Genomic DNA, 21467 nt, shown 5'->3' with positions numbered 1-21467 from the left:
TATTTTTCTAATTCTAAATTTTTCTTAACAAAAGATCGATAGAGCTTTTAACAACAGTAGCAACAATTAATGTGACTTAGGGTTTATTATATGTAGGTAGATCACTTTGACTTGGTCAGTGTAAAAGTAGCTCGCAGGCCAAAAAAAGTGTGGGCCTCTTGTGATCAGATAACTCAGGATGTATCTTAATATCTGGTTGAACAGGGTTTAAGTATTAGTAGTCCCACAAAACATTGGCAGTTTCCCCCAGATAAGTTATTAGAGGGTTACAGTAAACATACCTTTATCTTTTTACCTTTTACTTCCAACGAAACAGTTTCCCCCTATCTTGAATTTGAGAAATATACATTGGGTATTTCCTGACAGGAAACATTTGACACATTTGAAGTCGCACAGCTCAAACAGGTAGCAGGAAGCTGTGCAGTGATAAGCAAATAAGCTGTCGGGAACTTCAATTGGGGGCTAAAATCAGACATGGGGTTTACAGTTTTAAAGAATGCAAATCAGAAGAGGAAGTGACACACTGTGAAGTCAGACCCAGTGACTGAGAAAGTACGTCATTGTAGACGAGTGTGGTAGGTGGTTCCCACGCTTCCTTCCCTCTTTCTACCCTCCCAGCTTTGGCCAAGTGGGCATTTCCCAGAATGTGGTTGAGCCTGTTTGTGTGAGAGGGTTAAAAAAAAATTAAAAAAAAAGATGAGAAGAGAAAGTGATGCATGCAAATGGTAAAGATTTGTGTTTGATTACTGTAACTGAAATTTCTTTGAGGTTTTCTCTACATACATGGTTGATTTTTTTGTTGTTGGAGGCAGCGTGTGTGGCTGCTCTGTCATCTCTTTAGGCAAATTTAAAAGTCTCTCAACCAAGAGAGCAGATTAAGCGCAGTAACAGCCGGCTCTCTTTGATTTCGTAAATACCTTTTAGGCCTCACACACCTCTCCTCTTACCGGGATTTACCGAAGCGTGGGGACTGATAATAACTTAATTCATGCAGTAATACGACCCCTCCTTGCATTCCCTCTTTGTCTCCACTTCCTCCTTGAATAACTGTCTACTGAATTTACAGAGACGTACAGTCTTGGAGCATAATGTCAGGTTTTGTGTGAAGCTTTAAGTCAAACAGTGGTTTGGTTGTTGTGCGCATTGCTCTAAGCACACAGCCTCGTTGTGACCTTAATAACTGTACAAATGACCCATTTAGGTTAATGAATCTGTTGTTTATGAGCGTCAGTATTTTGCAGGGTACATTTCCCTGCACGTACACTGGCCTTTATAGGCTGCCATGTATTTATAGTATGTGTAAAAACTGCAGGCCTGTTTGCATATATAATGACACAGCGTGCTCATGCTGTGTGTGTGTGTGTGTGCTCTGCATGGCTGTCTCCAATCTGCCTCGCCGTGGCTGCCCATAGATTTATACGTTGGTCTGTAATTGCCCCTTGTTTGTCTGCACCTTTTTTTTCAGAGGCGTCTTTCTCCCTGTAAGTGAGGGGATTTGTAATGACAAAGCAGGCCAGGCTGTGTGTTGCGTGTGCGCTCGGGCTCATTGCCATCGTGCAGGGTTGTGTGAGCCCGAGAAGTGATCATTATGACCGGGCCGCGTCCTTGTTTTTCTCTTTAAACGACCCTGCACACTCTAAATTACACTGCGCTCCGTTCCACCATTGTGGAACAGAGGGACTGTGGGATTACAAGTCGCTCCGTGTGAATTAAGACGGAGCCGTTTGTTTTCTCTCTGCTCCCCCCTTGTCAGTCTCACCGCATTTGCAGGTGTGTTATAACTCGGCAAAGTACAACTCTGTGAAATGAGACTGCAGAAAACGAGCATATAAGAGTTATTCAGTCACAGAATTGCCAAATAAATGTCTCCCGCAGGACACCTGAGGCTCCTGATCCACACTCCCTCATACAGACAGAAGGGGTCGCGTAGGGACACGGTGCGCCCAGAATGGTCTTAATAAACTAATCTGAATGAAATCCTAAAATTAAAAAGCGAGATGAAAGTTCTTTCAGTCCTGCAACTGCTTGGTTTAGTACAGAAACAAACTCTGGAGCGTTGATCAGTGCATAAATAAGTAATGTTATGAGAACTTTTTGAGTTTAGCTTGTTACCCTAGGTGCCAAGGAGATTCACGGATGAATCTTTCTTCATTTGCAGAGAACAGTCATTAACATATTACCACCCGCTCCCTCCATTATGGACCTGCATGTTGGCTGACGCAGCTGTGAAGACTGGCCTTTATATTTGTTTAGTGCACTACAAACGGCCTCTGAGCAGCGGAGGATGAAAGCACTGGATGTTTATTCACTGTAGACGTAATTGGGGATAAATTAATTGCCTCTCATGCAATAACCTCCCAAATTGAATGAATTTCTCCCTTTGCAGTTGTGTAGAAGATTGAATCCTTCTTACCTGGGTATGTAATTATTTTATATTTCTCTTCATCTGAAGGAATGAAAAAGCATAAATCTTTTTAAAACGTCCATCCGTTGTTTATTATCGGTTGTTCTCTAGAAGGTTGCGGAAGGTGGTGGTGGCGGGGTTGGAGCCTATCCCAGCTGGCATTGGCTGCCAGTCTATCTCGAAGCTAACACAAAGAGACAACCAACCTTTTACGCTCAGGTTCATACTTACTGCCAATTTAGAATCACCGTTTAACCTAGCGCGCATGTCTTTGGACAGTGGGAGGAAGACCGAGACAAAACCCAAGAACTAGCCTGGATACCAGACTCTCTGACTTCGCAGAGAGTCTGGCCTAGATCCATTGGCAAACGTTTATTTCCTGGTGGGAGGGCACAGTTTGAGGTTTAAAATCATTGGAGTTCCTTTAACCAATCACTAACGTTTGGTAATGACGTATGTTATGCGCCGGAGCCTTCAGGCTCTGCTGCCTCGTACTTCCGCTTTCAAGAACGCAACAAGTAAACAAATCACTACTCTACCATCCCCCATTGCAATTCAGGATGCGAAATTGGAATAAAAGTGCTGTAATGCCAGGAAGCATATCCACAACGGAGCGAATGGCTTCGAGTTTATCCGTCTCCGTCGCCATTGTTCGTGTAAACATTTCAAACTCGGCACGCAACTGAAACGTAATCGCTCTCAGACCCGCCCTCTGTTCGCTGATTGGTTCGCCAACCAGTTGGCCGGAGTAAACGTAAGCGGATCAAGCTATTCCAGACGGAGTACTGTAGGGAATGTAAATGAGCGGAAGTACGTAGGCAGGCGGAGCCAGGCTACCCAAGAACATGCCACCATGTTTGAACCGAAAACCCTCTTCCTATGAGTGCTAAACACTGCGCCACCATGCCGCTTTTTATCAGTTAATATATTTGATTTGGCCTCTTGCCCTATGGGCGTTCTCGAATCGTATACCAAAGCTGTGTGCGCGTATAAATCGGTTCACTCATAACCATCGATTTGTAGCTTACAGGTGGTTGCTAGTGAACGTTCCAGGCTCTAGTTGCCTTGGTAACCCTCTTATATATTGTCCACCCCAAAATTTTCAGAGTTAAACAAACGGAACCTAAAAATATTGCCAATGTATGAAAGTAGGTAGCGGTCGTTGCCTTTGAAAAGAAAGTACTCTCACTGACTCAGTGGTGGGGCCGTGCATTTTCCACCCAGGCCTTCAGTGCCCTCCGACCTCATTCAAAACACGTCTTTAATACGATTATTACGACGCCATTCACAGTGTAGCGGTGACAAGAGATGCTGAAAATCTTCCAGGGCGTCGTGGCCGACACTCGAGTGAGACTGATGTTAGACGAGAGAGGAAACAAGTTATCGTTTTTGCGGGTGCCGAGGCATCTCTCATGCTTCTGGTGCGCGGTAAGCAGGATGCCACTCGTACACACTCGTACACACGCGCTTGGCAGTTTTATAGACTTTCGTGAAAGAGCTATTTTGATAGATCTGATAAATAACACAGGCCAGAGAGTCTCATGTTTTAAATACCTTCTTGTGGCGGGTAATTGCATGCAGCTGTGTGTGAACACAACTTGGCAGCTCAGTTTTGGTGCGTGCGTGCGCGTGCGTGTGTGTGTGACTGGCAAGGGGGGAGGCAAGCGCAGCTAAGACAGGAAAAACTTGTGAAAGTGAATGTATAATTATATTTAGAGAGCAGATAGAGTGTCTGAGATGGAGGCAGACGGATAGTGAAAGTTGTATTAGCGGTCAGTAGCTGCAGGGCACAAAGATATTTACATGGAAATAGGGTTCAAGTGACGAGCTTCTGTCAGTGAAGTCGGCAGAGTGATGGGAGGACGGGAAAGGTGGTGGTCGCGTCCTCATGGGAGAATTTGCTTCAATTCAACCCTTTTAACTTCTTAAAATTCTTCTTAGAACAACCAGTGACTCATCGTATCCTCGCATTGTGTCTAGAGACAAAACAAGTCCATGTGTAGCTGTTTGTTCTCTGGCTTAAGGGGTTATCGTGGTTTTTTAAAACACTGAGTGTTCAGTCTTCAAAGTTCACAAGTCAGTATATTTAAATACTTGAAATACTAAGAAGAGGTAATCTTCTTAAGAATTAAATGAGAAGATTGATCGACCTGGGTTCAAATCCATGGGCCAACTAGGCCTAAGACTGTAGGTGTGAGTGTGAATGGTTGTCTGTCTCTCTGTGTTAGCCCTGTAATAGACTGGAGACCTGTCCAGGGTTTACCCCTCCTCTTGCCCGATGACAGCTGGGCAGATAGGCTCCAGCCCCCCCTCCCGCGACCCTTCACAGGAACAAGCGGTTACAGAAGATGAAGAAGATGTGTGCAAACCACAAGCAATTTGAGTTCAGAGGAGCTTGCGTGTGGATATTGTAAGATTAGGACAGAGCCGAGCTAGCCTTACTCCTCTGCTTTCAGTCTCGAGTTGATCTCCTGGCTCCGGCTTCGTGTTTACCGTGCCGACATGAGAGTGCCACCAGATCTTCCCCTCTAATATTTGCTGAATATTCCTTTCAACACAGCAATCCCCGCCTCTGAGCTTGTTTCTGCTGCACTGATATTTCACCTTTTATTTCACTCTGAAAACATGACACTTCAGTTTTCTCTCTGGGATCACCTGAGTTCATTTCACCTCATTACTGAGCATCAGTGACTAAACAACCTGTTTCTTTTTTCTATTTAATTACAAGAAAAAATAAAATGCTGAGCAATTGCAGCAGCAATGAATGCCAGTATGTGCTTTGGAGGATTTGGAGGATGTTTTTCACTTTCTTACAAATTAGTACAAATAGCATAAATTCAGGAAGATGGTGGAACAGCTAGTCGCTCTGTGCAAAGGCACATAGCAATGTGTTGTTTCGCGCTTCAGTTTTTGTGCAGATTAAACAAATTGCATAAAACATTTTGATTTTTTGATCTTTAAAGTTTCTGGTAGTCACAGCCATGCTAGGTTTTTGTTCCCAGGTTTTGTTTTTATGCTAACCTTGCCTCCATGTTTATTATGCTATGGATCTTCTCATCCAACTCTTGGGATGAACTATTTCTTTAAATATACAGAGAAACAAAAAGGCAAACAGGAAGGATGCAATGGTTTCATATTGGCGGTTGACACGTCTTATTATATATCTGCTTACTTCCTCTGTGCACACATTTCTTATTGTGGAGATTCTGTCGCTGATAGAAGATGATCAAAACAAAACAAAACAAAAAAACTACAGGCTGTGGTTGCTGCCTTTTCATAGATGTAATAGATCGAACTTATTTTTCATGCTACTTGTGAAAAAGTCAAAGAAAACATCCATCCTGGAAAATGGGCCCAACACTTCAGACCGTTTACAACAAACCGCATCACAACAGTGGGATCAGTGCCCGGAGCGATCTGAGCAGCTCCCGAGCCGCAGCATCTGAAATGTTTTTGTAGCTGCTTCAGCGTCGATACAAACTTCACAATATACCTTGTCACAACAATACACCCAAGGTCTGCAATTATCTACATTTTCCTGAAGTAATTACCGCCTCACGCTAAGTGGTGGTGCTGAGAACAAGTGCCCGGGACAAATCTGCTTTGACCCCAGCACAGTCGGTGTACGTTTCGGTGTCCGTTTGGATTCGTGTTTACCTGTGCAGTCCTGCAGCAGCAGCAGATGTGTGATCCTGCGATCTGAGCATTTTAAATGGGATGCGGCAGCCCTGCTGACAGGCCTATTACACATCCAGAGGGGGCGGGCGGGGGGGGTAATAAGGGGGAAGACTCGCATGCAATGAGAAGACGCAGCTGTCCCGACACATGAACACGCCGCATTCATCAGCAGCGTTTAAAAGAAAATCTCCTTTATTGCAAAAAAAAATAAGACGTAATAAACACAACGGGTCGGCTGTTTGAGCACGCTCGCAGTAGCGGTTGCTGTTAATTCATCCCAGGATACTCGTAGTACAGGTTGGTTGCTATGGTGACACGCGGTGTGGACAGATGTGCAGATGTGATGGTTTCTGGGCCTGTTGTGGGTTTTCTTTATCTTTGAGTTATACATGTGTTTTACAGCTTATGTGTACTAAACACTGAACACAAATTGTAAATAGTGATATTTGCCAACATTTTTAAAGGGGCATACATTATGCAATTATATAAAAGTTGCTATTATATATGAGTTAGGAAAAAAAGGAACAAGAGAATACAAAAAATATACATACATCATGTTTTAAGTCATTCATTTTTTAAAAAATGCCCTCAATATTTAGAATTTTATGATTTCCAGGTAATCAAATCCAAAGTGTGGTATATTTCAGCTAAAAAACTGTCTCAAACTGTCTGATTTTTATGTCTCCGAGGAGCACAGCGAGGCCGGTGGCTTGTTGTTTAGAAGGCTGGAAAACTGAGTGAGAGCGATAGAAATATGGAAAGGGAGTCTGGGTAAACCAAAGCCTTTTATGAGACCTTATATAGCCATGGTTCTCTGCTACTGCTCTGATAGTGTACACACACACAAACACACCATCTGCATAGGATATATGCTTTGTCACATTGGCAAATCTCTAATCAGCACAGACACGGTTTAGAAGTGTTTGCAAGTTTCACACAGACACCGAACAGCAGTGTAAATGTTTAGTTTGCAGCTAAACTGAGCTGTTTCTTTGTTTCGTTAGTGCACCTCCGAGAGCTGCACTTTAATTTCAGCGCCGTCCCTGCTTTTCATCATAATGCCTCCCCCCAGTGATATCGTTTTATCATGATCTCCTCTGTGCCTGCATGGCTAATTTCCTCACGGCAGAGTGGATAATGAAGATGGACTTGGCGTGGCTGTAACTAACCTGATGAGTTGCCAGATGATATTTAGCCCCGGATTGACTCGCAAAAAATCACTCCAGTCCGTGTTCTGCGTTTGGAAGAAAATAATAGAAAATAAGAGTGGCGTAAAATGCATTTGTCAAGTTGAATTGACCTCTGACTCGAGATGAATTATCACGAGCACGGCAGACGTTCAGTACGAGCGTCTGGGCTTTTGGCATCGCTCTTGCGCCTTTGTGCGTTCAGAGCAAGATTTTGGCAGGGGAAATTAAAAATAAAGAAGACGCTCTGTTGAAGGTCACTAGTTTAAATCTTCAGACTGTCCAGGGAGTTCTGGCAATAACAGAGAATAAGAAATGCAACGCTGTGGTGGTCAACAAATAAGAAATGGCTGCACTTTACATTAGACGCAATTAGCTGAGCAACAGAACATTATCTTGATTGATTAAGCCATTATGTGATTTTTCAGTTGTGAATTCCAAGCGTCCCCCTGCTTAGCTACTCTTCTTGATATCAGGCAGAATGTCTTCTTTTCGGACAAAGAAAGCAATATCACAGTGTCACATCTGGCTGTGGGAAATTAAATTAGTACAAAGTATTCCCTAGATGATTTGAGAAGACTTGCTTAATGGCACTTCAAGTGGTGTAAAGAAAAAACAGACTAGACAATGCAATATGAATATGTTCAGTGAGTTGTAGCGATGATGACAAAGCTTTTTGCAGTTGAACTCATGGGAGCGTCTCAGACTGTTAATTGCCGTACGTCTTCCATGACTTAGATGTTTTCGTTTCAAGAAGCGCTAGCTCCATCCATGCACTACCAATAATTTTTTTTTTTTCTGCTTGTTTCACTCACAAACATGTTAAACAAGACATCAAATTACATCAAATGTGTGCATGCAAATAACAAGAGAGGTTACACACATTTTCCACGGCTCTTAAGTGTTTAGTTGCAATTATCAAGGGCTAGCATGCTAACGTGCTAAACTGCAAAATGTATTGCAGCTTCATTCTGACAGTAGCATTTAGCTCAAAGCACCGCTGTGCCTACGTTTGCCCTTATAAGTCTGCCGGCATGCCTATATGCTTGTTTCTAGATCAATAACTTCAACAATTAGATATCGGTTTTGTTAGTATTTATGTTCCGTCTTTGTGTATGTCAGAAATTGCTCTTGAAATCGACGCTTCAGTTAATGATGATTCCAGTCGACTCCCATGCAAACGAAAAACAACGTGGCGGGATTTATCTCCGGCCTCAGTGGCGCTGAAGAACTTCAGCGGAGTTCTCCTCACTGGATCGACGGTATAAATGCATCGACCGTCTCAATCCTCCGTATAGATTAGCTATCCCATTTAGAAAGAGATCCGGAGCTGACGTTTCCCCATCCCTAATGCTACCGATCTGCTAAATCGATGGCCGGCCAGATGGATTTGTGGCTGGCCGTGGTTAAGTGGACATCCAAGGCTTTCTGTCACTTACTTACAGTGAGGAGGACTGCCTGAGGAAGACACACACATAGAGTTCATGCACGCACTTACAGATTGTTTTGTAGCTCTCCAGATTGTGACCGATTGGAAACGCTGCAGTGTAAATCGATAGTGGCAGCAGTGAAGCAGACTGTGGTCGTTTCTTCACCTTTGGGTTTGATTAAAGAGGGAGGAGAGAACATTATAGAACCTCCTTTGCGGTTTCTCCCTCTTGCTTTGTCTTTTAAAGCTCTTGGTATTTTAAATAATACATGTTTTCGCTCTAGCAGGTACTCAGACAAGCTTATGAGATATTGCTTTAATACATTTCTGCAACAAACAGCCAACAAATCATCCATGGTTTTAATGAGTCTAGTGAGCTCCTCCTACCGAAGGAATACAAACAAGTCAGGGCCTTTTCCCCCATGGGAGGCTAACTGGACTCAGACTACAGGAGTTCTGACCCAGTTTATCCCCGATTCAACCCTCCTGACAATTAGATGAGAAATACAGTGCTCGGTACTGAGGTTCGGCCCAGATTATCTAGCGATTTGTCTACAGATCCACTCAAATACCACCTGAACCCCTCGCAGATTCATCTGGGCTACATATATTCTTATCCGTGCTTTCTCTCTCACCAAAAAGTATTATGAAGTTACTGTTTTTTTTAGTTTGATTGGCGGCTGATAAACCATCTTGTAGTTGCATTACTTCCACCTACAGGACTGGAGATTAGATCAATGTACTCACTTGTTGCACCACAAGCTCTGTTTTATATACTTCTGCTTCCCCTCTAATTACAATCTAAATTATATCCTGTTGTGTGTGTGTTGTGCTGTTATTTTCAAATCATGTAGTAGTGTGTATGAGATTAGAGAGAAGGCAGTTATCCTTTGGTGTGTGGTGCAGCTTGATTAAAAATTCCCCGAGTCTGAGTCCAGCTTAACCTATTGAACTGGTGTCTGGTGGAAGTGATGACAGGTTTGGACTTTGATCAAGTGATAAAGCAGACAGTTAAAAAAATGTACTTATATCTGGAAATGCAATAAGTGGTTCCCATGTAGATTTGTTCAAATGGAAACTGAAAGAATTTTAGCTCACAAGAGAGCGCTCATATGCTGCTGCATTGTTTAATCAAGAGTCAACTTTAGTAAAAAGGTAAGAAATTAATCCTGCAGGACTCTCAGCACGTCTGTAGTCCTCCAGCCAAACTCTGGCAAAAAAGAAATCGAATTCTGGAGAGGTCACCGGGGGTGTTTTTCATATAAAAGCGACACAAACCTTTGTGCTGCTCATGTAGAAAAGCTGCCAGGTTGATGTGGATTCTGTATTCGGATGGGTTTTGTGCCGAGTGCGAGGAGTCAGCTGAGGACGCGGCAGGGATGTTTCCATCTCTATTTAAGGAGGTGTGTTGGGAGATAAATGACAGATTGTTTAAGACTTGGAAGTAGTCGGACCTCTCTGATGAAGGTGCGTGTGTTTAAAGTGTATTCAGCATCATTGCACCAGCCCCATAACTGTGTTGTTGCCACTTCTTCGATGCTCTGTTTGGAAACTTTATCAGGCTCCCTTTTCCTACTTTATGGTTCTATGGTATAAATAGTTATTTTCTCAACCTACATTGCATTAATTTGGCCGATCTTTTGTGTTGAGGCACTCTTTATTTGTGTATCTGAACAGGCCGACTAATTACTGAGGCAGTGCCGTAATAAATGAGCCCAATACAAATGCACAGTGTCTGGGACAACCATCCATTTATTACTGCTATGTCTCAAGCCTGGTCTGGTCACACTGACCTGGATCCAACCACTCACCTACTCACAACCATTAAAAAAAATGACCTTGTTTTATTTTTCTTTTTTTTTTACAAAAACAAAATGATAATAAAAAAACATGTAGTGTTTTTCATGAGACTGTCTGTCTCCCTGTGAGTACCCTCAGGAAAACCAAATGATCAATGATCAAACTTCGTCAATAGACTCCCTAAACCTCAGCGGGGGGAGTTGCGCAGCTATCGATTACTTGTGTCTTGTTTTAATTATTGTGGAGCGCGGATAAATGAGTGGGGTCAGCTGCGCTTTCAGTCACTCTATGTGTGTGTGTGTGTGTGTGTGTGTGTGTGTGTGTGTGTGTGTGCGCTTGACCTACTGCCTCCGTGTTCTGTTGCACACAAGAGGTCAGTTTGATCCAGTGATGGATTACTTCCTGTGAAGGGAGTGGTGGCCTCTTGACCTATTGAACGTGTCGGTTGATGTTCGCTCCTTTCAGGTCATTTGTCACTGACTCGATGCATATTCATTAATGTTCACTGTACATTTAAGTTATGCATATATATACAGTAAGCAGCCACTTAAAATACGAATGCATTTTAATATAGCAGTGTTGCATTCATGAAGGTTATGATATGCAGCATTTGGTTCAGATAACGGAGCGTTTCTATTATTTTTGCAGAAACTACATCTTCCTAAATTGCTGAATTAGTGCAGGGTCTTTTTATTAGAAGGGACTCTTTTTCACTAGTGTCTGGTCTAATGTTTCGGCCCAATGTTTAGACCATGATGACGCGTAGATTTGCTGATGAATATTGAATTTATAATAACTGCTTGTCATTTTGTGGCGGTGAATTCCACGAGAAGATTATTACCACTCTTAGGTGTGGTCGGCTTTGCAGAATGACTGGAAGTAGGGGAACAGATTTGTCCAAAGTTAATCAAATGTGATCACCTAGTGTTACTAAAAAAAAAAAGTTTCTGGTAATGAGTGAGAAATAATAATGTTAAGACTTGATTTAATTTAAACCAGCTTCATGTGGCAATTAAATAAACATGTTGGCTTCATGTTGCAGCTCCAGACGCTGCTGCTTGTTTAAAAGCAGCCCTTCGTTCTTACGCCGAACTAGACTATGAGTTAGCTATGAGAGTGGTCTTTACAAGTTACAACTTGCTAGGAAACAAAACAAGTGCATTTCTCTAACTTTTGACTCTTTCCTTTAAAATGAGCATATAATAATAGTACACTAAACGGTTAAATGCATTTCTTTTGTAAGGTAAAATTAACTTACATTGTGGTATATGAAGGGCAAAAAACAACAACATCATGCTGCTGTTGTTGTGGCTCTTACAGCATCTGCTACAGCTTCTCTCTGCAGATTCTGTTTTATTGCTGCAGTACTTTGATGTCTACCGCTGGCTTCAAATATACAGTAAAAATATGAAATCCATGCAGCAGCTGTGGCTTCATAGCGCACACCCTTTCACTAAAGTTAAATTGAAACAAACAGTTTGGTATTTTATCACCTACGCAGGAACATCTGGCTTCGGGCTCCATCAAACCACTTTCAATTACGCGTCTCTTTTCGGTCGCAATAATCAGAAACCGCAAGAGAAAATCCAGTTTAACCTTCCCAGCCACCGTCGTCCACATGCAGCATATGTCTCTCAAAACTGTTAATAGAGCCTCTAATGAAGACATCAAAAAAAGGAAGCTTTGTTTATCTTATTCCGGCAGCAATAGACCCGATTTGCATGTTGGAAAGAGTCCCATGCTGCGGGGCGGGGGGGATACTACACTGTATTCACATAAACAAAATTGCTAACGAGGAGTTTTGTAAATGGACGCTGGTGTTTTGCTAAATACGCAAAAACATATGAGGCAATTTCACTAGAATCGTCTCAGCAAACTGGGAATTCGCCTTAAGCTGATGAGGAGCAGATTGTTCTACGTACAATTGTTTTTAAGTGCGTGTTCTCAAAAAACTGAAGTGGAATCATATTTAGATTGATCTGCGAATATTTAAATACTACTCTTAATAGCTAGCCACACACTCGGAGAGAGAATATTACTTTTGATGTACAGGGACTTATTTATTTTCTCTGTATCAGCCGTGGATTTAGCCGTCACCATAATTTCCATGGAAGTAGGGCAGCAGTGACAGATTTGTGAAGGGGGAAACACCTTTCCTTGTGAAAGCAGCGGTGCACGTTTGCCTGTTGAACTGCGTAGGCGCAAATGGGATTTTCTCCACGATGTCGTGGGAATATGAAATCAAATCGGGTTTGCCGTCACGTTGGAGGTGACACCGTAACCTGGGGGAAATCCTGAGGCTGTCTAATGTGTTTATGGTATAAAGTTAATATGCTGTCTGTGTGTCTCTGTTGATTACAGAACCTGACAGATATAATGTAAGGAGAAAGCCAGTAGCAGCTTAGCGTAGACTACAATTATGTGATATTTGACTCTTTCATTTCCTTTAATTCCTATTAATTTAGAACAAATGTGTCCAGAACCATGCGCTAAAACGATTTGAGGTGTACACACCATAAAGCCAGCTGCCTGCTTGCATTCACGTTTTGCGCCTGGAGTTTAGCAAGGAGCTGAAGGAGTTGGGTGGAAGATGGCGACGACCACAGCCAACGCGCTGAGCTTTAAAAACCACCTCAAGAACATGTGGGTGACGTAACAGAGTGTTTATCTGTTTTTAAAAACAGTCCACGCTCATGTACCGTACAAGCTGCAGCTCAGACCACACCACTGTGTGGATTCTTAATAGGGAAGAGTGTACATGTGTGCACCTAAGGCACATTAACCGCTGGAGAATCCTTTGAAGTGTCTAGTTTGTCATGAGCGAGCGAACAGACTCGTTTTTTCAGGTGTCTTCTTTGAAGTAGTGCATTCTTTCTTCCAATATGTGCAGGATACGAATGCTTGCTGTACATCTGCAAATTTATATTACTATTATTTTTTCGATTTATGTTAGGTTAAGTACTGTAGAAGAAAAATACCCCAGCTGACAAGATAAATAGGGTAAAGTCAAGGACTGTAAAAGAAGGAGGGGATGTGTTGATTCTTCTTTTCTCTCAGCAGAAATATAATTGCTCTTTCGAGAATCGCCACACACCTTGAACTGTAATTGTCTCTCAGCGGCTGAGCTGCTCTCACCTATGACACCACACACACAGTTAGATAAACCTTCTCCATACCGGCACACCTGCACAAAACATCAGAGCGTTAAAGCTGAATATTCATGCCCTAAAGCATCATGGGGGACCTGGACTGTCTCCGCTTGAGACAGGGTTTAAACATCAAAAGCCACTCCTGAAGAAAAGTACATCACGCCTGTCCGCGTGTTCATCACCCAACATGTCATATCAGAGAGTGGGCGTTCACAGTACTGCTCTTAATCAGCAGGTATCTCTTCTGCTTCTCGCTCAAAACAGGATATGAAGCTAGTTCACTTCCTGTCTGGCTTTATCTAGCTGGTGATAGCGAGCACACCTCACCCCATATTGGTTCCCTTTTTGATTTCCCGTGACAATATTGCTGTCGTTGAGCCCTGTGTCTGTCAAAAAGCCTTTCATTAGGCGGTGTGGATTTTACCAGGCTGCACGGTTCATTCGGCTTTCCTTCACGTATAAAGTAGTTTCTTCTAAAAGGAATCCACGACTACAAAGGGTCTCCCGGTTCCTTCGTTCCTTTTCCCTTTGATGACAATGCTCCGCTTTGATGTAGCTTGAACCGTGCTGCAACGTGATGCCACCTTTAATGTCCGTGGCGAGAAGCGGCGGGTCACGGCTTCTCAAACGCCGAATGAGACAAAGTTTGAATCCAGAATGAGAAATTTTGCGCTACTTGAAAGACATTACAAGTCACATGATGAGCAGTGGCAGTTTTAAATTGCTCGAGGGAGGTACATAATGTAGAAGCCTGATATGTTGACAAACATGCACAAGTTTAGACCACATCTTCAATTCGCATACAATATTGGGAAGGGATGTTTCACCTTTCTTTTTTTTGCCGATAGTTTACTACTAATCCATTGTATAACATCTAAATGGATGTAAAGGCAAACAGAAACTGCCAGACTGTAAGTGAAGAAGGGTTCAAACAGAGGGCAGCATTGCTCTACCTGCTGGGAGGCCTTTCATGACATTTGACCTCCTTTACCTTTAATAAAAAGGGACAGTATGAAGTAGAATCAGAGGCGCAAGAGGAGAAAAATGAGCAGTTAAAGACTCTCCGGTACAAAATAACACTTTACTGATGCTGAGAAAGAAACAAAGTTAACAGAAAAACACACTATTAAATTTTAATGTAAATGCGCAGCGCGATAGCAGCAGCTTTATGCACACACACGCGCAAAATACCAAGACAGAATTTCCAACCAGCGCTTTCTTTCTCTCTTTCTTTCTTTCACATTGCTGCAGCTCCTGAGGTTAATTAGGAGGGACGCTGTCTGCATATTTGACTAATCCGCCAAGAGTCTGCATTCCTGCTGCGGCACCTCTCCGCCGTTATCTAATCTCAAGTTGCTTGCTAATTCTATTTAAACTCTCCTGGCCGGGTTTATGCTTCCACTGAAAGCACAGGAAACAATGGAGAAGCGAAAAGGGAATCAAAGTGAGTTTGGGAATTCAGAGGTGGAACGTGGAAGAGCAGAACAGAGCAGCTGCGATAAGAAAAACAGTCTCATTAGAAAGCGATTCGCCAAGTTTAAGTTGCCGTCAGAGTGTGTGTGGTATTTATTCTTGCAAGGGTACGCACGCACTGCGCCGACATGAACTCCAGAATGAAGGCTGACTGCGACATCGCTTCGTGTTGCTTGCGTCTGGACCGAAACAGCTGGCACATATGTTCTGCGCCTGCGTGAAATAAATTAACTCGTCGTACCAGCAGGTGGCAGTAGTCTGAAAAGTTTAGAAAGGAGGCTAGGAAGCGAGGAAGAGCTACAAACCATCGTGCAGAGCTAGCCTCTCCTGAAACATGCTGATCACTTGGTCTACAGTTTATACCGTATGACTTATTACATTTACAGGTCACACACTGATTCATTGAGCCGCAGTCAATATAAACAGTTTGTGTCATTAGGGAGGGTTGAGACACCTTCACAGGGTTGCAGTATACATTTCAAGGGTTGCAAGATAGAAGTGGAAATTGGACAGGGAAGAAAAACATCGTCGCACGTCAAACCTCTAACATTTATTCCGTTAAACAGCCTGGGAGGCTTAGACGAGAGAAAATCCCTCCTTGGTTGAAAGGCTCACGTCTCAAGCCTTGCTCCATTTCAGTCGATGTCCGCACACAAATGTTGGCAATGCTTATGTAAATAAAAACCTAAATCAACAGGTGTATTGATAAAGTAAGTGTTAAAGCATGCGCTAGTGACCCAACAAACACATACGTAACACTGAACCCCACAACATGGAAAGGTAATGTAAACACAACACCTTTTTCCCCTTTTGGCTCACGCGTGAGGTTCACACACACATATGTGTTTGTGCAGGTTTTTTATGTGACCCGGGGTATGACTGCCGTGTTTGTGCATTAATACAGTGTGTTTTGATTGTGTTTGGGGCTGGTCTCATGACACGAGCCTTTATATTGCACGTCTTAATGAATCGGCGTACAGACTGGTTTATTTAAGGCAACTCCGCTGGCGAAAATGTGTGTGGGTGTGTTTTATATATGTGTGTATTCAAGGTCTGGTTTCCCCAGCGATCAGATATAGGAAACGGCTCAGAGGGGTATATGCGGCGGTATGTGTTTCTATGCTGTCGTTCATCAGATACTGGATGAGATCTGAACATTTTGATAAAGCATTTAACTGCTTGCTTCAGCTTTGGTTAATTGGTAGGTTTGACGTAAATGCCAAAGTGATTAGGACAGAGTACAGATTCACCCCAACTGACAACGATGGAGAAGAACGGAGACAAGAAACTGGCAGTTCCCTGGTAATATGAAGGTTTATAGACTCACGCTTGAATCTTCTGAACCTCTTCCACATTAATGTTTAGGATCTGAACATACATCAGGACACGGTGATGGTGTTGTCAAGAAGTAGTTCACATATTAGCTTTCTAGGCTAATGTTAGCTAGCAGTACTATTGCTGAGAGAAACTAAAACTGATGGTTAAAGTGTCATCTTCATTTCTCTCTGGGGCAAACATGGATGTTAGTTACAACTTGACTGGTTAGCAGAGGCTTTAACCTTGGACGGAGCCGTGCTAGCTGCCAGCTATGTGTCACGCTAAGCCAGGCTAATTACTTTTAATCTAATCTCTAGCATCAAAAATATGCGGTAACACAAAAGGACTCACGTACGTACGTAGGGCTCTCTGATGTCTGTGTATTACTTGATTTCCTCGTGCACTCAGGAGGAGAACATGCGTCACAATCGGTGAGCAAAGGAAACACACACCACCTTAGGCCGCGTTCCTCCTGAGCATGTATTAACAAAGCCTTGATTCACACAGTGACGTTTGGAGTTGTATATATTGCTGTACAATAATTTTCTCATTTTATTTACACTGCAGCTGTTAATTTCAGTCTTCTCTGTCTGTTTTACTTCTCCTCTCATCCTCTGTCAGTCTGCTCTTTGTAACAAGGCATCGTACTGATTGTGTAGGTCAGTGCTGAAAGGGGTTAGCGGGGCAGGGTGATCGATACGAAACACCAAGTGTGTACGGATCAGCTGACCCGATAGAAGCTTGTGCTGTCTCGGTCTTTCTCGTTGTGGTCTCTTGCTCCATGATCTCTTTAAGGTGTGTGACAGACATGTACATTTGCGTTTCTTGCTTTTGTCATCCCTGTGGTTTGTTGTTGTGTAAAAAAAAAAAAACGCAGCCGCTTGGGCAAAAGGTTTCACATCATTTGCCACAGCCGGCTATTGAGCAGTGCACACCGTGTTCTCTGTGCGTGCAGACAGCCCTTAACGCCGCTTTTATTTCACGTTTAGATGCGTCTGTGCGCATGCAGCAGCTCTTGCATAATACCACTGACCTTGATCATTGTGTTGATGTCTGTCAAACCCGGTGACTGTGCTGCTGCTGCTGCTGCTTAACTGTTTGCCAGTGGCTCCTGCAAAAGGATCTTTCAGTGGAATGGGAAGTAGATGTCGGTTTTGAATAGATGTGTTAACAGATATATATTGTCCATGAGATGAAATAAGTTCACAGTAAAGTAGCATTTTGGCGGTAATTTAAAAGGAGGGATCGATATTTAATTAATTTCCCAGAATGCCTCTATTACACAGCCCATTAAACGGACAGTCAGAGTTAGTGGCTGTGACTGGATACAAGGTTTAAAATACAAAGAAATGCACATAAAAATGCAAAAAACAAAGTCTTAGCTCTGCTTTCTTTGTTTCCAATCGGTGGCTTCTCATTACTACTGCTACCTTCTTTAATAAAAGGTAATGCAGTGCCATCTTGAAGTTTCTTGATTCATCTATCCAGCCCAGAGCAGCTCATGCTGGAATTTAGCTAATTAGTACTTCTCTCTGACGTGCCTGGAGGAGTTCATGTGAAAAAGAGAGGTCATATAATTATAGCCCAAGGAAAACCCTGGTTTGAGTGTGTATTATAGTGTGTGTGTGTGTGTGTTTTATATACGAGTGTGTTTTAATGTCTCTGTTACGCACAAAATCTGTGCGTAGCCCGGCTATCCTTATGAGATTGCGTGGTTTTATTTGCATGCTCAGCCTTTCACGAGTGCAAGAGTTGACCTCATTCGCTTTCATTATTTGCCAGTGTGTGATGAAATGGGACTCAAACTCTTCTGGGCATATAATAAAGCAAAAAATTTCTGTGCGAAAAAAAAAAAAAAAATAATAAGAGAAAAACAAAACTCGCCGGCAGACAGCAACAAAATAAAAAAATAAATAACAAAAAAACTCTCACAAAAAAATCAATTGTGGTGCTGGTTAAATATTATTGAATGAGCTCCAAAGGCTCTGTTTACACAAGAGCTATTTTTGTGTTTCTCTGTGGATACATAATTAAATTGTGCAAAAAGTTTAAAGAGATGAATCCGTGCTCGGAAAATGGAAAATGCCAACCCCCCCCCCGCACCTGTGCACACTTGGCACCTTCCGTGAGGAATGACAACCCTAATTGGTCGGGTGTGGTTTGTTATTTCCTGGCTTCAAACTAACAAACTGCAACAAATTGGTGAAATGAATATGTTCAAGTCGCCCAAATCTGTTTAGTGTTTTGATAAAATATTAACTTTTGATGCATTTCTGTTTCACAGCATGTGGAAGGGGCTGAATGTGAACTGCACGGACAGCTCAGGATACACACCTTTACACCATGCTTCACTCAATGGACACAGGTAAGACTGAAAACGAGTGTTTGAGCGATTATAACTGTCTATGAATGGATGTTGAATGGATGGATAAATGCAAAACTCTCCGAAAAGGCTGCATTTCAGGATAAACTGAATTATTTTCCAAAAGGATTCCTTACATGAATGTCAAAAGACTTTGCATCATTACATTAAATATGTCTCAAACTGTAGGGCAACAAAATTGGCTGTCAAAAATACTATATTTAGTGTTAAATATGTGCAGGAGTTGAGCGTCTGCGTCAGTGCAGCTCCCTTTCCTTCACCTGGGCCTGCTGAGAAATCCGTTACACAGTTTGGATAAGCTGTGAGCCTGATTCCTCTATCCCGGTTTGGCGGAACTGAAGGATTAGCAGTGTGTTTTGGGGGCAATTATGTGGATTTCCTCCTTTAGATCAACTGAGGAAGGAGGGGGCGAGTGAGGGAGAGAAAAATGCAGCCTCAGAGTTGAAATCGGGCCGCCGACAAAAAAGCTGCAGAGCAGTGATTTAACGCTTAGATGGGAAAGTGAAAAGAGAACTAGCAATTAAGATATAAGAAGGAAGAAGACTTGGCAGAGCAGTATTCAGAGTTTCTTTTTTTTTTATATACAGGCTTGGTTTGAATACATTTATTAGATTATTTTAATTATGTGCAGTTTCTACTACTTAAAAGGTCTTTTTCTTGATACATTCGGGATAAATCTGATCACCAGGAAGTTCTCACATGTGACACACGTCCTCCCACTGTGATTCTGCTCCTGTTTAAGTAGAATGAATTATATGAAGATGTGATGTATAATTAACCAAGCAGTTCATTAAGCATCTCGGTGCTGCTTTCTCCCCCTGCTCCTCGGAAAGGTTTTACCCCTCTGCCTCCACCGTTCCTTCCCCTGACATTTTGAATGCAAATGAAGCACTTCACCTTTTCCTCTTCAGACGGTGGTGGTGGCAGCTTCGGCGGGAGCCTTCCTAATAGGAAACGGTATTTCCACTAAGTAGCAGCAAAGTGGTTTTCAAGCCCCAAATTCAACTCTGTGATTTGCCACTTTATTAATTTGTGTAATGCAGATTGCTTTATTTGAAGGGAGACGTGGCAGAAATAGACTTCTCTCTCTTGTTTTGTTTTTTTCACATGGACTCCTCCCTCGAGTACCTCCTGCACTGGATAATTTATTTGACTAGAGTCCTGTATTTCTGACTACATCACGTGGATCTGCATAAAGAATATTGTTTGAGTTTTCTTGAGGACGTTTCACCACTCAGCCAAGTGGCTTCGTCAGTTCTAAATGACTGGTGGGGAGTTTTTATTTGGAACATCTGTGAGGGGGCGGACACCTGAAACTCATCTGACAAGGGTCTGTTATTGACTCAATACTCCTCTGAGTTAAAGGAGGAGTTTTTAAGATTAACCTGTTTTATCTGTCTGACCCATTAACAGCCAGAAAATCAAATCCAGGCTCAAGTTGTCTTTTTTTTTGAGGTACAGATGTTAAGACTGTGGATAAAGGATGCAGCTTGAGTCGGCAGGAGGAGGAGGAAATGTTCACACATTTACTCGCACATTTATGCACATAAATATTGTTTTACTGTTTCGTACAGTCAGGGTCACCATTTCCTTATCAAACTGCGTTCTTATCCTGCTGTTCTTCTGTATATTTCCTCTAAACAAACATGGACTTGGGCTTTTTCAGCCTAAAAAAAATAAACGAAATGCTTTGCATACCTGAAGGAAGCAGAACTGCTCGCAAAAGCAAGATTTCTTTAGCCTGCATTTCAATTTTCTTATTAATTTGTTTAGCCAGTTATCACCAAGGTCAGACTGAGTAAAGTGGTTCGTTTTTTTAATACTTTTCTGTTCTCTGTGTAGCCTGAAAGCAAATATTCAGTGAATCTATCACATATAAAAACAGCCTTTACTCAGCTTTCTACATAAAAAAAAAAAGTTGTGTTTGAGGAGCAGGGGTAAACAGTTTTGATTCTTTTCCATGGAAGGTGACGGAATACCATAATATGGATTTCAGGTCTTTGCATGCAGCTCTGCCTCTCTCCTTCCTCATCCCTGTCAAACACTTTCCATCTCTCCAGCTGTTGATTTATTGATCCGAATGTGCATGTATCTTTCGATCTCTCCCAGGGAGGTGGTCCTGAAGCTGCTCCAGTTTGAGGCATCCACAAATGTGGCTGACAGCAAGGGCTGCTTCCCGCTGCACCTGGCTGCCTGGAGGGGGGACGTGGACATCGTCCGTATCCTCATCCACCACGGGCCTTCGCACTGCCGCGTCAACCAACAGGTAAATCCCTTCATCTTGGAAACCACCTTGACCTTCAACATCATCTTGAAGTCTAGATCTCAGTAGAGCTCCATAATGTCAGTCAGTCCGTGATGGATCTGTCAAAGTATTTATACCTGTGCTCTGGTGTGTTGGTATGTTCTGTAATTATGGTGTTAAAACGTTGGTCGGCAGCTAGCTAGCTGTTTTGAGTTTCTCTGTGTACTCCAAATAAGGAGGGAGAATTTTCTGTGCTTGTCTGGCTGCTCAGAGACGTGGACTGGAGCTGCAACAATGTGTTTGTGAGAAGTCGGAACTTTGTCTATGGTGCATTTACACCAATCAGCCACAACATTAAAACCAGTGACAGGAGAAGTAAATAACATTGAGCATCTTGTGACA

The 21467-nt window shown here is 42.5% G+C and overlaps 1 protein-coding gene across 5 annotated transcripts in view; it reads left to right on the top strand.

The window, feature by feature from the left end:
• Positions 1–21467, top strand: part of anks1b (ankyrin repeat and sterile alpha motif domain containing 1B) — a 193246-nt gene that overhangs the window by 30850 nt on the left and 140929 nt on the right. For all 5 annotated transcript variants that reach the window (XM_084573565.1, XM_084573564.1, XM_084573563.1 and 2 more), the window contains exons 2-3: positions 18722–18802; positions 20930–21086. In XM_084573565.1, coding sequence (XP_084429691.1) covers positions 18722–18802; positions 20930–21086 — 238 coding nt within the window. The remainder of the gene's footprint in view (positions 1–18721; positions 18803–20929; positions 21087–21467) is intronic.

This window comes from Chelon labrosus, assembly GCF_963514085.1.
Source record: "Chelon labrosus genome assembly, chromosome: 23".
NCBI lineage: Eukaryota > Metazoa > Chordata > Actinopteri > Mugiliformes > Mugilidae > Chelon > Chelon labrosus.
Note: the sequence above shows the minus strand (reverse complement) of the source record. Positions and strands in the feature narration are given on the sequence as shown.